Source organism: Plectropomus leopardus, chromosome 16, assembly GCF_008729295.1.
Source record: "Plectropomus leopardus isolate mb chromosome 16, YSFRI_Pleo_2.0, whole genome shotgun sequence".
NCBI classification, from domain to species: domain Eukaryota; kingdom Metazoa; phylum Chordata; class Actinopteri; order Perciformes; family Serranidae; genus Plectropomus; species Plectropomus leopardus.
The window spans coordinates 20,971,761-20,987,008 of record NC_056478.1 but is presented as its reverse complement, the minus strand read 5'-3'; the positions used below and the strand labels follow the sequence as shown (position 1 = coordinate 20,987,008).

General features: G+C 39.2%; 1 protein-coding gene across 10 annotated transcripts in view; it reads right to left on the bottom strand.

Annotated features, from left to right (window-relative positions):
* The window catches only part of LOC121955112 (dystrobrevin beta-like), a 32,982-nt gene that overhangs the window by 12,184 nt on the left and 5,550 nt on the right, over positions 1-15,248 (bottom strand). For 9 of the 10 annotated variants that reach the window (XR_006106594.1, XR_006106598.1, XR_006106597.1 and 6 more), the window contains exons 2-11: positions 12,980-13,030; positions 6,514-6,596; positions 6,209-6,289; positions 5,695-5,908; positions 5,421-5,506; positions 4,582-4,736; positions 4,304-4,403; positions 3,989-4,155; positions 2,614-2,735; positions 977-1,048 (exon numbers count right to left, since the gene is read on the bottom strand). Coding sequence is in view for 4 of the 10 variants with exons in the window: in XM_042502915.1 (XP_042358849.1) it covers positions 977-1,048; positions 2,614-2,735; positions 3,989-4,155; positions 4,304-4,403; positions 4,582-4,736; positions 5,421-5,506; positions 5,695-5,908; positions 6,209-6,289; positions 6,514-6,595 (1,079 nt within the window). In the remaining 6 variants the exon portion in view is untranslated. The remainder of the gene's footprint in view (positions 1-976; positions 1,049-2,613; positions 2,736-3,988; positions 4,156-4,303; positions 4,404-4,581; positions 4,737-5,420; positions 5,507-5,694; positions 5,909-6,208; positions 6,290-6,513; positions 6,597-12,979; positions 13,031-15,248) is intronic. The other variant, XR_006106595.1, reaches the window with a different exon arrangement.

Below are 15,248 nucleotides of genomic sequence, written 5' to 3'. Positions count from 1 at the left end.
TTCACAGGAACAGCTCCAGCCACAGGTGCTCTCCCCGTGCACATTTGTTTTTTCTCTCTATCACCAGCAGCTATGACGAGCAGCCATAAGCTTTGAGGATGCTACGTTTTTCCATTAAGAGAAAAGGACTCTACATGCAGCACCAGGTAGACAGCTGAAAATAGATGGCTTATCACAAGGCAAAGTATAATGAAGGTTAAGTTTTTAAAAAAAGAGAATTAAGGTAGTTTTTAGTTGTTTTTACATAAATTGTTATGTATGCAAAGACCCAAAACGAACAGTTAGTGAAATATTTGATTACTACAAGTGATTTTTTAAAAACAGCATTTGTGTAGGAATGATTCTATCCCAATCTGTCTTGATCCACATGAGCAGTTGATCACTATAATTGTGATCAATACAAGCAGTGTCCATTTCATAATTTAATGTATTTGTAAAATATATATTATGTCAGACTTTGTTAGTAATGAAAACCTTTTTACATCTTTGTCCACATACATTTTTAATATGCACATTCTTGTAGTTGTATTTTTTTTGTTTTTGCAGCATGTACACGGATGTGTTTTCTTTGGTTGCTGCATGTTGCAATCTCTCACAAAAAAAGGTCATTACAGTTTATTTTAGCCAAAAATGACACATTCGAATATCTTGTTTTATCAGAGGCACAGTCTAAATCCAAACTATCAAGCTTTTCTTAACCTCAACTTGTTATTGATTGATGCATCAGAAAAACACACATTTTAATTTCATCAAATCTAATCAGCAAAATGGAGTTCAGCAATTCGTGTAAAGTGTATGCGCTGAAATGAGTGATTTACAAGGTACAAAGGAACGAAGCTATAATAAACCCCATTTAAGTTGACTCAAGCAAGTCATTACCTATGCAACCTCTGACTTTAAACTCAAATTTCTAAATCAGACAGAACAAATATTACAATCACTAAACCGGTGGGTTTTTTTTCATGTCAGATTTTACCTCTTGGAGGACTCGGGCACTGATGAGGACAGCAACATGGCTTCACTGGTGTTCCCAATGGGGCGAGGGGGGCTACACACACACACACACACACACACACACACACACACACACACACACACACACACACACACACACACACACACACACACACACACAGATAGACACATACACAATGTCTTAGACTCATATTATCAACAGTGCAAACACAAAGTAAGGACAACATCATTTAAACACAAAGTCCTGCCTATCAGAAAAAACACATACTTTTACTCACTCACACACACTCTCACGTGATTTTGAGTGCAATCATGCAATAATGAATTGTACTAGTCTGAGCAAACACAGACAGGGCAAAGATCAGCAGAGGGAGAAAGAGAGAGAGAGAGAGAAAGAATGAATGCAGATCAAAGGGAATTTCAGGAAAATGCAAGTTTGCGAGCAGGGTTAAACCTGACGAAGCATCATTAGTACAAACATACTCACATCTGTGCTAAGTGCAGTCTCTGTGTGTTGACCTGATTATGTGCCCAGTGCTTTGAGGTCTGTAATGACTCGGTCTTCCGATGTTTGGAAAATCAAACACTGTGGATCCACCACGAGGGGCGGAGCAACCACAGCGGTTCGCTACAGAGGTGGGACTTTTGAGGTCTCGTGTTATCTGAAGTTTTTGTGTGCACGTCAACTGTACCGGTGATAACAGACTAAAGGGTTATTTTAGGCTGAGAGACTGTGACTTAGTAGTAAATGTTTCACCTTCTGTAATGAAAAGTTACTATTAGAGTGTCAACATTCCCACTGAAGCTTCTACAAAGACTGAATTGTTTGAGTGAACATTAACTTGTGTCTTTTAAAGCATTAACATCGTACATACTACCATACAGGGCTGGGAAATAGTTTAATCTTTAGTTTTGTTCTTAATGGTTCGAAGAACACTGTTATTAAAAGGCAGCAAAATAAGTTATAAAGACTTTTTTTAACCATGTTGCTAAGCCCTACTTTCATTACCTTGACTCAAAAAAAGCTCTGTGACATCGTTTTCATCCATGAGGTTGATCTAAACACTACTATTTCCAATGCCACTGTATGTGAGAGAATCCAACTTTTTCCTCAAAGGTGTTCCTTGTGGTCATTTTTAAAATACATATGAAAAACTCAACAGCAATGTCTCTTTCCTGAAATCATAATCCAGTTTCTCAACATATTACACAGACCTTGTTGTGAGCAGTTTCACAAAGGAACTATTTTCTTTCTAAAAAGCTACTCCTGCCACCCGAATCAAGGCACCGAAGGAAAGAGGACAGACATCTCTACGGCTGATATCTCCAACACTCAGCAACTCACACATAAATGAATAAATGTATATTTCTGATTTTATTACATCCCTTTCGGGAGGACACAAGCATATATTTAAGTGAGGTACAATATGTATGAAATGTTCTCTGTGATAGCTGAGAAGTAGCATAAAGATGAGACAAGCTGACACAAAAACATAGTATTAGCTGAGATTAGGTCCTGGTTGGACCCCGTCCAGCCGAGACTGTTGCTGGATCCTTACAAATTCTACTTTACAATTTCACGACAAAGGATGTGGCATTTCTACATCATCAGTGTGTGTGAGTGCTGGGAGGTCTTACACTATGTTGGAGAGGTTGAGGGTCCTCTCAGGTTCCTCTGGGTACAAAGGATGAGGGGGCTCTCTGGACGCACAGCCCAGAGTCCTGCTCAGGGCTCGGCCAAGCTTTGTCGCTGGCGACTTCTACACACACACACACACACACACACACACACACAAAGTATACAGACACAAATATCAGGTCAACATTCATCAGCTGTGTGACTTTTGTGTTGACATTTGAAACCCAGAAATTTTCTGCAGCAATGGCCCTGAACTCCATGGACAAACTAGATCAAGATGGATCTGTCCTAAAACAACTCTGCACACTTAAGGTATTTTTTGTGGATCTGAGGTTTGACGTTGAGTATCGCCAACATGGTCTCCTGTGTCTCGTGTCCACTATAGTACTACATCTTTTCTTACTGATTACTGACTGAGTTGGATCAAGTTTCAATATGTTTTCTTTATGTTTCCTCTCAAGGAAATCCTTAAAGACATGAGGGTGATAAATTGCTTTGAAAGTATATAAAAACTATATACTTGAACTTAGATGCATTGAAAAAAATACTGACTGCCATTTTTACATGTACTTATGTGCATATGTATTACATATTACTTTCACTTATTTTTATTTACATAATCACATGAGGGGGGTTAGAGTTTTCTATGGACCCCAGTAAGAATAATTAATGTAAATAAATAAGCAAATAACAGTTGGCTTAATGATTAAAGTGAATGATGACAGATGAAAAATATTCACGTCTAACTAAAAACTTAATCACAGTTCTACATTTTATCCTCATGCACTCAGGTGCATGCAGTACACCTCATCAAAACAAGCAGGAGAGACAGTGTATCTGTGCTTTCTTGGTGTAGAGTGTGGCAAAGTGAAGCAGATAAACTAAGAATAAAATAGAGTCGAAAAGTAAATCCTGTTGGAAATGATATGTAAAGTCGTCAGAGGATTATTAAGAAGAGTTTCCTGTGATGAGAAGATTCTGTTGGACAGGCAGGAGCTGTACTAGTGAAGAGATTTATCCCCGAAACATTAATAAGTCAAATTATGCCAAGCCTGGGTGATGAATAATTCAGCAACTATGTTTCCATCTATTAATACATAATTTCTTCATCGAAAACATTTTCCCCTCCAGGATAGCTTTTTGGAATATTACTGTAAATTTTTAGGATTGTGATATTTCCATTTTGTTGCTTTCCTAGTGCTGTAAAATTCATAATGGTCCTCACAAAGTTGGAGATCCAAGACAAGCGCGCGCGCACACACACAGACACACACACAGACACACACACAGACACACACACACACACACACACACACACACACACACAGGGAGTGCCCCCTGGCGTGATGAATGAGCAATCACACAGTGACTAACCCAAGATGAGTGCTCCTTCATCTGATGCTGGTTGCTATGAGAGCCGCTGGCATTGCCACGCCAGAAGCAGTTCTGGCAGAGCTGGTAACCGCGGCAACGAAGGCAGCGATAGCGGAAGCCAGTCATGCCGTTGGCACGACAGTAGGAGCATGTCACAGGATGACAGACTGAGAGAGAGACAGAGAGAAGAGTCTGTCATCAATATCTTTAGCTTTGAAATACAGACGAGTCGCACAATTTAACTGCAATTCATCTTTTTAAATTTTTTTAAAGTTGGTGTGGATGTCTGTGGTTTGTGTGTTTGTGTGTGTGTACCATGCTCCACGTTGGCCATGCGATGCATGAGAGGCAGCCAAACAAGACACTGAGGAGGGTCAGCAACGATACCCAGGAACATGTTGAGCATCACCCTCTTCTACAATGACAACAAGAAAGAAAAAAACTCTTCAGGATCACAGACCAAACGACAATATACCCCCCCCACCCCCCCCACCCCGCAAAAAACATTAACCATTGGGATCAGATTAACATGAAACAAATCTACATAATAAAGGACAGATGGGGTGTGTGTGTGTGTGTGTGTGTGTGCGAACCTGTTGTGGGAAGCATGAGCGGGCTAAGGTGTGTGTGTAGCCAAAGGATGGTCCTTCATGTGCAGCAGTGGGCAACTTCAAAGCCTCCCTCAGAAAAGCATCAAATTTGGATTGTACCAACACGCCAGAAGAGTCAGATACCTGAGAAAACACATCTACACACACACACACACACACACACACACACACACACACACACACACACACACACACACACAAAATACGGAAAGGACTGCATTAAATTCTATCAATTTCCTAAGGACTTACCCCACTTAACCATACCTAGACTACATGCCTAACCCTAACCATAAAAAACTCAATCTTTACCTATGTTTTAATGGTTAACCTTGTGAAGGTGAGTCTCCATAGTATGACTTTGTGAATACAGTCTGGACACCACAACTTGATTAATTAGAGAGCAGGTCAGTTAACAAGAGAAAAATGCAGCATTGACCTTTTTCCATAAGGTGGCACATATGTGACAGGTATATATCGATACATTGCTGAAATTCATACTAAAAGATTGAGGGACCCTTGTAAAGTTATTATAAATAACGGCAATAAAGACGTAAGTAAAACATTTAAATTAATCTAGATAAAGTGTAGTCAGTAAAATCTGAAACAATAAAGATACACAAATAAAAAATGTACTGTATTATTTTTTGTTATCCTGTCATTATCAGTATTCCTACCTCTGTGTTTACATTCAAAGCATACATGTAAAATCAGTGCGTTCATCATGACTCTCTAGGGAATATTTAAAGTGTTTCTGGGAAATGTAAGATAATTGATCTGTAACAGATTCTACGTCAGTCATGATGGTATCTACTGGTACTCACAGCGGAGTTTATCTACCAGTTTTCCTCCACACAGTATGGCCAGCATCGCCTTCACAGACAGCACCGTTAGACGGCTGTCAGGCTCACTGAAACAAACACATATGACACCATAGTACAGCATATGTCACCCTGACTTTCACACAAAACCACAAGTGACATTTTCACTTGTCAGCATGTTTGTTTTTTCATGTAAACAACAGGATCAAGTTACAAAGAGTAAGCATCCAAGAGATATTTTTCCATTTTAAAGCTCAACAGGTTTCTTTGTAGTTACCTGTCAATGGCGGCCAGTATAAATTCCACTAACAGGACGGTGCTTTCTCGCGGGTTGATAGTGTGTGTGGTGGGCAGACGCTTGCTCAGTGCATTGAACAGGGAGGACACCAAGTTCTCAAGTCTGGTCACAGAGATGCCGGCGTTCAGCTCTACAGCGTTCAGACCAGCATCCCGCACCGCCTCAATCACATTGTATATGTCGATAAGATGCACTAGAACGAGAAGAGTCAAGTTGGTGAAATCTTCACACATAATGATTTTAAAAAGCTGTCCCTCTCTTCTTAAACTAGAAAGTATTTACAAGTTTCTATAACATAAATGAATTTAACAAAAAACATCTCTGTATTGACACTTTGAACTGTGAAATTGCACTAGGGGGCAATGATGATACTTTATGGTCATTTGAGATACTTTTCACACAAAAAAAGAAGCAAAAGACTAAAATTTAGACTGTCATGTGATTATTTTAATAACAAATGTTCCCATGCTGGAGGAGACCAGGTTTGACTTACAGTTGCATCTCTTCTGTATAAATCTGAGCTTGCAGGCTGTTCGATATGTAGAGAGACAAATGGCATCCAAATTCTGCTCCCCTGTGATAAAAATAAGAAGACATTTACAAGCTTGTGCTTGTGGAGAAAAAATCTGTCGTCATGACAATTCTCATCCATCTCAAATGACAAGTACTCATAATAAACATTTTCTTCCACATGCTGGGGATGAACATCTGAAAATCCTGAAACTAGAACAATCAGGGAAAGCAAAAATCCACCTCAGGTGCCTTGCAGAGGCAATGTAAGGGTCAAAGTTTACTCACCAAGCTCTACGAAGATCTGTCTCCCCTCTACTTCTGCTGTCCCCCTCCCTATGTCTCTCTGCCCCCCCTCCTCCATCACCATCCTGCAAAAAAAGACAAAGCAGCAGGAAAACTCAGCACTGTCCACTACTAAGAACCTTGTAACAGCACAATAGGCTTGGGCAGTACCACAGTATTACAGTATAACAGGGTATTTAGAAATCGCAAATGTGTGTTTTTCAATGCCATCATAAATACAGGGCTCCTCTTTCTAAAATGTAGTGCACAGCACGCACCACCAGAGGTCAGTCTCTGGTCTCTACTGGTGGATCGGGGAGCTGGGCTGAAAGACACTGTAATACCTAGTGGTGGAGTTATAACTTACAGGACTGTAAACAGCCAGCGGCCAGCTGGCAGAGAGAGACTGTGGGGAATGACAGCTTGATTTTTTACATCCAACTTGGGTGAATTAAGGTTTTATTTCGACCAAACCGGAGCAGGTGATTGATGGAACAGTGGTTTTACAAACAAGATTAGCAAGAGTAACCAAGACCGTTTGGGTGAGTTTTATTTTACGTCTGTCGAGTTTGAATGAAATGGGTTTTATGGTGAGTTAATGAGGCGACTAAGCCTCGTCAGTCTTCCGTGACCGAGAGAAAGTTGAATTCAAAAGGTGCACAGTTGTATCTTCTGCTGAAGTAGGACAATAAGTGTGAGAATATTACTTTTCTTGACATTTTGGGAGTTTGTACTGTGTATTCATTAGCTAAAGAGGGAGTATTAGGGTTTGAAGGCATGAAATATTACATACTGCCCGAGCCCACATTACGGATCATTTCTTTGCTTCATTCTGCACTCCGTCTATCTTGTTCATCTTAAGTGCATTGTGATGTATGTATTTTCATTGTTTGACCTTTCCGTTTTGGTCTTTTGCAGGAAATATGGTCAACAAAGATGTTTAAGACCAACAGCATTCACATTTGGTAATATTCTCTGAAATGTTTCTTGTCAATGTGATTTGTTGAAAATTTTAAGAAGTGACTTAAAAGTGACTAAATGGACAGAAAATACATGGACAAAACACGCACTGTGTAACTGTAACTTTTATATTTACATACAGGTTTACTTTGTGCATACCGACACACCCAACCGCACACACGAACTAGAGGCAGGCTCAAAGTCAAATTCAGGGCCACCAGAGGATGAGCTGAGTGCTTGGTAAATAAACACATTAATGAGAGCAGCTGAGGAAATCTGATCTGAAGGCTGGCATTTAGACTACTTAACAAGGGTACAGAGATAAAAGAGAGAGGGGGAGGGTAAGAGAAAGAAAGAGAGAAAGACAGAAAGAAAGAAAAAGGAAGGAGCAGGAAACACTAAACAGAGAAAGAAAGGAGGTAGGAAGAAGGGAAGGAGGTAGGATGGAAAGAAGGAAAGATGAGATGAAGAAAGGAAGCTGTCAACCGCTCAGGTGACACAAAAAAAACACCACAGGATATCAGTCACCATGGTAACAGTTATACTACACCACAAAACTGAAACACGAACAGACACACAAATATTTGCATTCCCTGTATGAATGTGGTGACAAGCCAACCCCCAACACACACATGCACACACTTTAAGAAACTGGCACTTGCACACTTGCTTGCACGCAAACACACACACACACATACATTCCAGAGAGGATTTGAAAGCTTCCCAGGAGACTTCATGCTTCATCCAGACAAAAGAGGGATTCCTCCTTTCAGTCACTCTCTCTCACACACTCACAGACACACACTCTCTCTGACATTCTTATACATCTTTATACAGCTGTTCCACTCTAAAGGCTGCAGTTACCAGTCAAATGTAACTTCCTTTCCTCTAACTCAAATGTGCTCTCTCGACAACTTACAGTGGCAGTCATGCCACTCCTTCAAAGTGCCCTTGAGTGAGCACATTAAACAACCTTTGTCAGAGGACGTCTCATGTTACTCCACTGTAAAGTTCCATCCCTCATACTGCTCATACTGCAAATGATCAAACATACATGATAAAAACTGGAATCCTTAGATACATCAGGAGCTTATGACAGCAAATAATTCTGCATTTGGGCAAACTCAGAACCAAGCAGACATTTTATAGTAGCTCTATACTTCTACTCCTATAAGAAAGACAGAGTAGGCTTTTTATATTGTTTACTGGTGCTCGAGAGGTAAACTTAAATCCCACTTTTTTTGTGCATTATTTTCTCAACTGATCATTTGGTGTGTAAATTGTCAGATATTTAGTGTACCATTATAAAATAACAAGATGAATCTTCTCATTTAAGATGCTGTAACTAGGGTTGCAACAGTATGAGATTTTCACGGTCTTATAAACGTCTTAGAAAATATTGCAGTTTCATGGTATCACAGTATTACATTACTATTATTATTATCATGAGTCAGACAACCCTTAAAGGAATGAAAACAGAAGAATTGGTTTTCATTGAACAAATATTTTATCACCATAATTAAGACGTGAAACCATTTCTTTATGGAAGTATGAAATATAAAGGTGAGATTTTCCACCCAGCTGCATTTCTTTTCAATATCGTAATTAAGCAAATGTACAAGGCATGGTATCCTATATATACATAGGATATATTACAGTCTACCTTAAAAACCAGTACATCGATGCAACTCTAGCTGTAGTATGTTCTGAATTTTATGCATTAAATATGACTTTGATTCTCTGATACATTTTCTGAAGCATCTTAAGATTCCATTAATGTTACAGGACAATAGTGACTCTATAGCATTAAAAGATTGATAGGCATTGCAGTTCTGGATCTCCAAATGAAGCTGGACTTGGTTGAGGCAAGGTTTAATGTAGGTTCACCACTGGACCAGATCACAAATGCGAATTCAGTCTGGAACCTCTCAGTTAATTTTCAATTTCCAAGGGGCATTATCAACAGGCGTAGATGCCTCTACCAACTGGATAGACCTTCAAGCATCCAGGCAACTAACCATGTGACAAATGTAAACATATTACAGCCTGTAGAAACGAGTTATGATGGTATAGCAATGTGTCTGTGAACAAGTGTTTTTTCCATTCGAATTTGAAAATGGTGCTTCAAAAGACACATCAGCTGCAGCCATCTTGGTTGTTCATGAAAATGCCTGGACGACCCTGTTTTTAACTGAGCTAGATTTCTGCTCGCCGTCATGGCTCTTTGTATTAAACTTGCTCCGTATCAAATAACCAGTTGTGTCTGGCCCGACCCCTGCCAGGTCAGGAGAAAATCTGTCTGAACAGGAGGGGGACCAAACACACCTGCCTGAGCAAACAAAACTCGAGCAGACAGATTCGTCTGGTTCTACTCTGTTGCTGCTCATTCGAGGACATTTGCAAACAGATAAAACATTCATGCTGCACCACTACAGAACATATTTGCTTCTCTAAATCTCTGCTGCAACTTCATGTGTCTTAAGCCAATATAAACATAATGCCTCTTTTATGAATTGTGTATTTATGATGTTTTCTTACTGGTATTTCTATAACAGCACTTTTAATGACATTTTAAATTTGCAATTTTTACTAATTTGCAACTTCTGCACAACAATTTCTCTCTGGAAAATAATGCTTTATATTATCTGTATATGTCTATCAAAACGCACCTGCAAACTGGGACACACTAAACCCCTCATAGCAATGGAAACACAAAACTTGCCAACCCTGACCCTGCAATCATTCGATATTCAGAGCTGATCCTGAGTATTTGTCCTCCTGCCAACACAGTCCTCAATTATCAAGATGTCCTTGAGTAAAGCAGATAAATGATCAAGTGTAAAGCAAAAGTCTGACATTTTGTGAATGCCATTTTATGAAAGGATGGAAGAAAGTGATAAAGTTTTGATGCCAAAATGCTGAGCTATTCATTTAAAGGACAGCCATCAATTAGAGGTGTGCCATATCATATCATCCACGATAACACCAGTGTAACTTTTAATATGAGAAGAAAAATTCATATTGTGATATTGTTAATATTTCGACTTGTCGAAATAATTATGGCAGACCGTTACAACAGCAATAAGTGCAGGCTGAAAGCAAAATTGTGACCAGCTACGAGCTCATACAGTGCTGTTGTATCAGTGTTCTGGGCATCCTGAATGTTTTACGAACAGCCACTGACTTTTAGACTCTTTTTGCGACTGTCAGTAAACTGTCAGTGGCTCTGAGCAGCAAATCGTCTCTCTCTCCCTTGTCTCTCTCGGCGTGCGCACACAGTAATTCAGCAATCTATGACAAATCAGGTAATTTTGTCATAGGCCTGTCCTAATGTAAACATACCTGACGCTCACAGAACAACAAAAAAAACTGCATACATATTAATGTGCAATCGTCATCGTACCATAACGGCCTGTCAGAGTAAATGCAGGTCTGTGTGAGCAATATCACTCACCCCTGACATCAATAGAGGAAGTCGGCTGAACAGGTGGATGCATGTGTGTCAGTTAACATTTTATTGTGCAGAAGTTTTTTTGGACGCCCATTATAACGTCACCAAAGAGCTGTTTGGACTGAATGTTACATAAGCCAAAAAAATAGTCTCCCTAGTTCACATCACTAGTTATCACACTGGACTGCCATGGAGAGTACATTGATATTTCTGGCCTGGCCTTGGTGATAACTACACGCTGTCTGTCTATCTATGTCTGTCTGTCCATCTGTCTGTCTATTTCTGTCTGTCTGTCTGTATAGCTGACATGAAGGAACATTTGGTCTGTGAGGTTGGCTTCCAATTTTAACTTAACTTGGCAAGCTTTAAACCATCTTAGATATATTTATCTTTCCCGCAATTACCCCCAACTATGTCAGAGGTCCAGGACAGCTTGGCTGTCATTTTCCTAATCATTGGGTCGAAGTACAAAGGTTGATGGGGTTAGAGTCTGTTGGTTAGAGATAGATCCAAACATTGTTTCAGAAAGTAAAGTCCAAATCAAACACCCAGGTCTCTGCTTCACAAACGATTGGTGCACCCTCAGTTACCTGAAAATGCCCTCCAAGCAATAAAATATAGTCTAAATGAAATATAGTGGGGAAACATAAAACATCACACCAAAGCAGTCAAAATCAAAGTTTTAAAATAATAACATCCTTGCAACTTTACGTATAATCTCAATTCAAAGTCCAACGAATTATGTGTTTCTTATTTCAGAGAAAACATTATTGTTGTTCATATCTCTTGCTGAGGGTTAAAGTTTGTTACACTTTGGGGTTCATGGGTTTTGTGTCAAATGTAACACTGGCGCCGGGTTTTATACTGTGCGAAGAAATGCCGTGAAGCATGTCAATTGTCCATGGGGCGCTGCTCACAACTTTTTGGCACCCATGTAGACCGATTGAGCTGTTTATATTGAATGCTACAGCGCCAAGCTTCGCAGCCTGCTTGCGATCTCGAGCGATAATGATGGATTTATAAATCTACCAGCCACTCAATACATTACCATTGTTTTTTCAGCTGGTGAGTTAAGCAAATCTAGCAGCCACTTGTATATTTTACCAGCTTTGGCCTGTGGATAATGCTAATTTCCAGCCCTGATGCTAATGTTTGCAAATTAACAATTAACATAAAGTATAGTTGAAAGTGAATCTGATGAAAAGTTAAGGGAGTAACAAAGTTATTACAATTCATCATGAGAGGGGCAGAATTGTCTGTACTTAATGTAATGGCAATCCATCTAATAGTTGTCAAGATATATTTCAGTCTGGACCAGTCCGAAAGATAGACAGACCAATGTCACTTCCACTTGAGCCACATTGCGAGCATGGCTAAAACTGTAATTGTTTTAGTTAAGACAACTGTCAAATTGTTTCTGCTATTAAAACAAAAAGCCATTATTTTATTTATATGGTTATAGGAGTAATTATGTTACTATCACAATGCTTTCAAAATGATGCTGGAATACACCTTGAGATGATAATGATATAAAGAGCTTCCTTCACAATACAAACTGTATTCCTGATTCGTGAGCAGTGCTTATCATATCACGTATCCAATGGCCTCCACACCCTCCATGGAAACTCTATAGTTAATGCAAGTGATGACTGGCAGAGGAGTTATTTTGTGCTCTGGTGGTTTAAGTCTTCTGCTATAGAAAGTAAAATATAGACGGTGAGAGAAAAAAAGAGAAGGGAAGTGAAGACGTACACAAAGCTGTCTGCATGTGTGTTGCTTCTCTGCGTTTGTGTGGGTGGTGATGCACTCTGCTGTTGCACCATGGTGTTTTATTATGGCTGACATTTGCTGAGTGTTACGGAAACAAACACACAAACAACACACGCTGCTCTGAATGCACACAGAGGATGCACTCTGTCCTCCTCCAACTTCTGGCTTAAGATAGGGTTAAGAAAACATTTGAATGCATACATTTTCCCTGTGTGGATGTGTGTGTGGATGTGTGTGCGTGCGTGCATGCATGCATGCGTGCGTGTGTGTGCGTGCATGCAGTCATACCTCTCTGTGTCAGGGGGTCACACAGGACACAGGAGCCTCAAAAAAGGATGTCTAGCAGAGAGACAGAAAGATGACAAAGGCAATTTGAAAAGTCTGTTGACAATAAAGTCAAAGGCTCTTTGGACACAGCAGAGGACACACTCTGATACAGACACACACACACACACTTAACATAACCAGAGGGGTACACACTCTCCTACGTCTCTATACACTCTGCAGACCTGTGCAAATGTAATAAGTTAATTATTTTTTATCATTTCCGTAATCTGTTGTCCCTCCTGATACAATAAACATTCTTTAATAGTCAATTTTTATCTATTACGTTTAATCAGTTACTCATTTTATGACTGATATATTGCAGGTTGTTCTGATTTAAAGACCTTGTAGTTGTAGTTGTACTGTTTTATATTAGCTATCACAAATATGACTCTTTTGTTCCCAAAAATAGGCCATCAGATTGCAACCAAGCACGAAGGACTCTTCCTGCTAATGTTATAATGGTAGCAGGAACATTTAGCGTGAAAAAAAAATTGACCACAGCGCACAGAAGGACTTTACTGTGACTTTAATCAGAGCAAGCAACGCATTTCACCTTTAGCTTCTTCAGATTGGCTCCCTGAGATGTTGTTTTTCGCTTTAATTATGTGACTTTAGTTAGTTAAAATAGGTCAGATTTGCCTGGTTTTTGCCATTGTCATGATTGTCTCAGGGAGACCTTCAACCAAGCCAAGGCGGAATGAATTTTACGGTTTTGTTTAAAAATTGTAACATAAAAATAAATATGATTGATGAATTATTTTGCTCTGTAAAAGTATACATTCTGAAAAGTATTGTATTTTAGTTCTGCATCTGCCACTAGTGGGCCATCATGATAAGAATAGATGTAATATATGAATTCCACTACAGGAGAGAGTTGGTGTTCGCTGCAATTTAGTGAAAAACGTGCATATATTGGTGTCAACAATCGTCCAAAATGAGTTAGAAAATATCGACATATCAGATATCGTGAAAAATCCAATATCATTGCCAAATCACCAAATCATGCATCTCTACAATAAATCACTGTTTTGCAAAGATATATCATAGAAGACAGCAAATGCAGAACAGGTGCTGAGCACCAACAAAACCTTTCCTAAACAAAACTGAGGAAATATAATGATTCCACACGCTCACATATCATAAGGCTGTTTTCAACAAGCTCTCACGGCAGCAGAATCAGCAATCCTCCCACAACAAAGAATCTTATTATTGTGTCACAAATACAGTCTAATTTCATAACCACAAATGATGGAATACTCCTGATCTTGCATGATATTTCTGTGTATGAAGGTGGATGAATTCATGCAGATAGCTTAAAAAAAATAGTAATGACTGCACAGACAACCTGAAGACAGTTATGTGAACTTTATCCAGCCTGAATATCAGTCAAGACAAACTGCACGAGGCAGACAGTTATATCCTGTCAGCAGGTGTCACAAGCAAGACGCATAGATATCACACAGACAACTAATGCATACATACATATTTCACTATATTACAGATGGAAGCTGAAACACAACAACAAACGTAAACTAGAAAAAAACAGTGCCACAAATGCCAGTTGCACAACTAAAATGCAATCACATTATCACCAGACATATTGACATATCAGTTACAAGAATATGATGTTCCTGTTAGCGTTGTGGTTACCAACCACACGTCGCACATGATCTTAATCATCACATTGAAAACTGATAGAGCTCAAATAATTAATCAATTCATATTTGATGGACAGAAAATTAATCTCTATTTTGATATTTATTTAATTATTGAAGTTATTTAATTAGTATAACTGCCAAACAGTGGCTGGTTGGATTTTTTTTTATTTGAGGATTTCATGCTTGAAGATGTAACCTTGGGTTCTGTGAAACTGTACTGTGACTAACTGTCACATTTTATAGTGTAAAAAATTAATCCGTAACTCAAACGCATAATCCACATAGTAATTAATAATGAAAACATAATTGTAATCATTAGCTGCAGCTGTATACTGTATGTAAAGTACTGCATACACACACTCAAGTGATCATCAATGACTACATGATGCAAAAATTATGACACTCCATCAACATTTGCTTTTTCTCACTACAGGATGTTTGTGTGATTGTGTGTCACATCAGTGCAGACCACCCAACCAGCGCACCTGTGCATTAACCACACACACAAACACACACACACACACACACACACACACACACACACACACACACACACACACACATGCAGACAC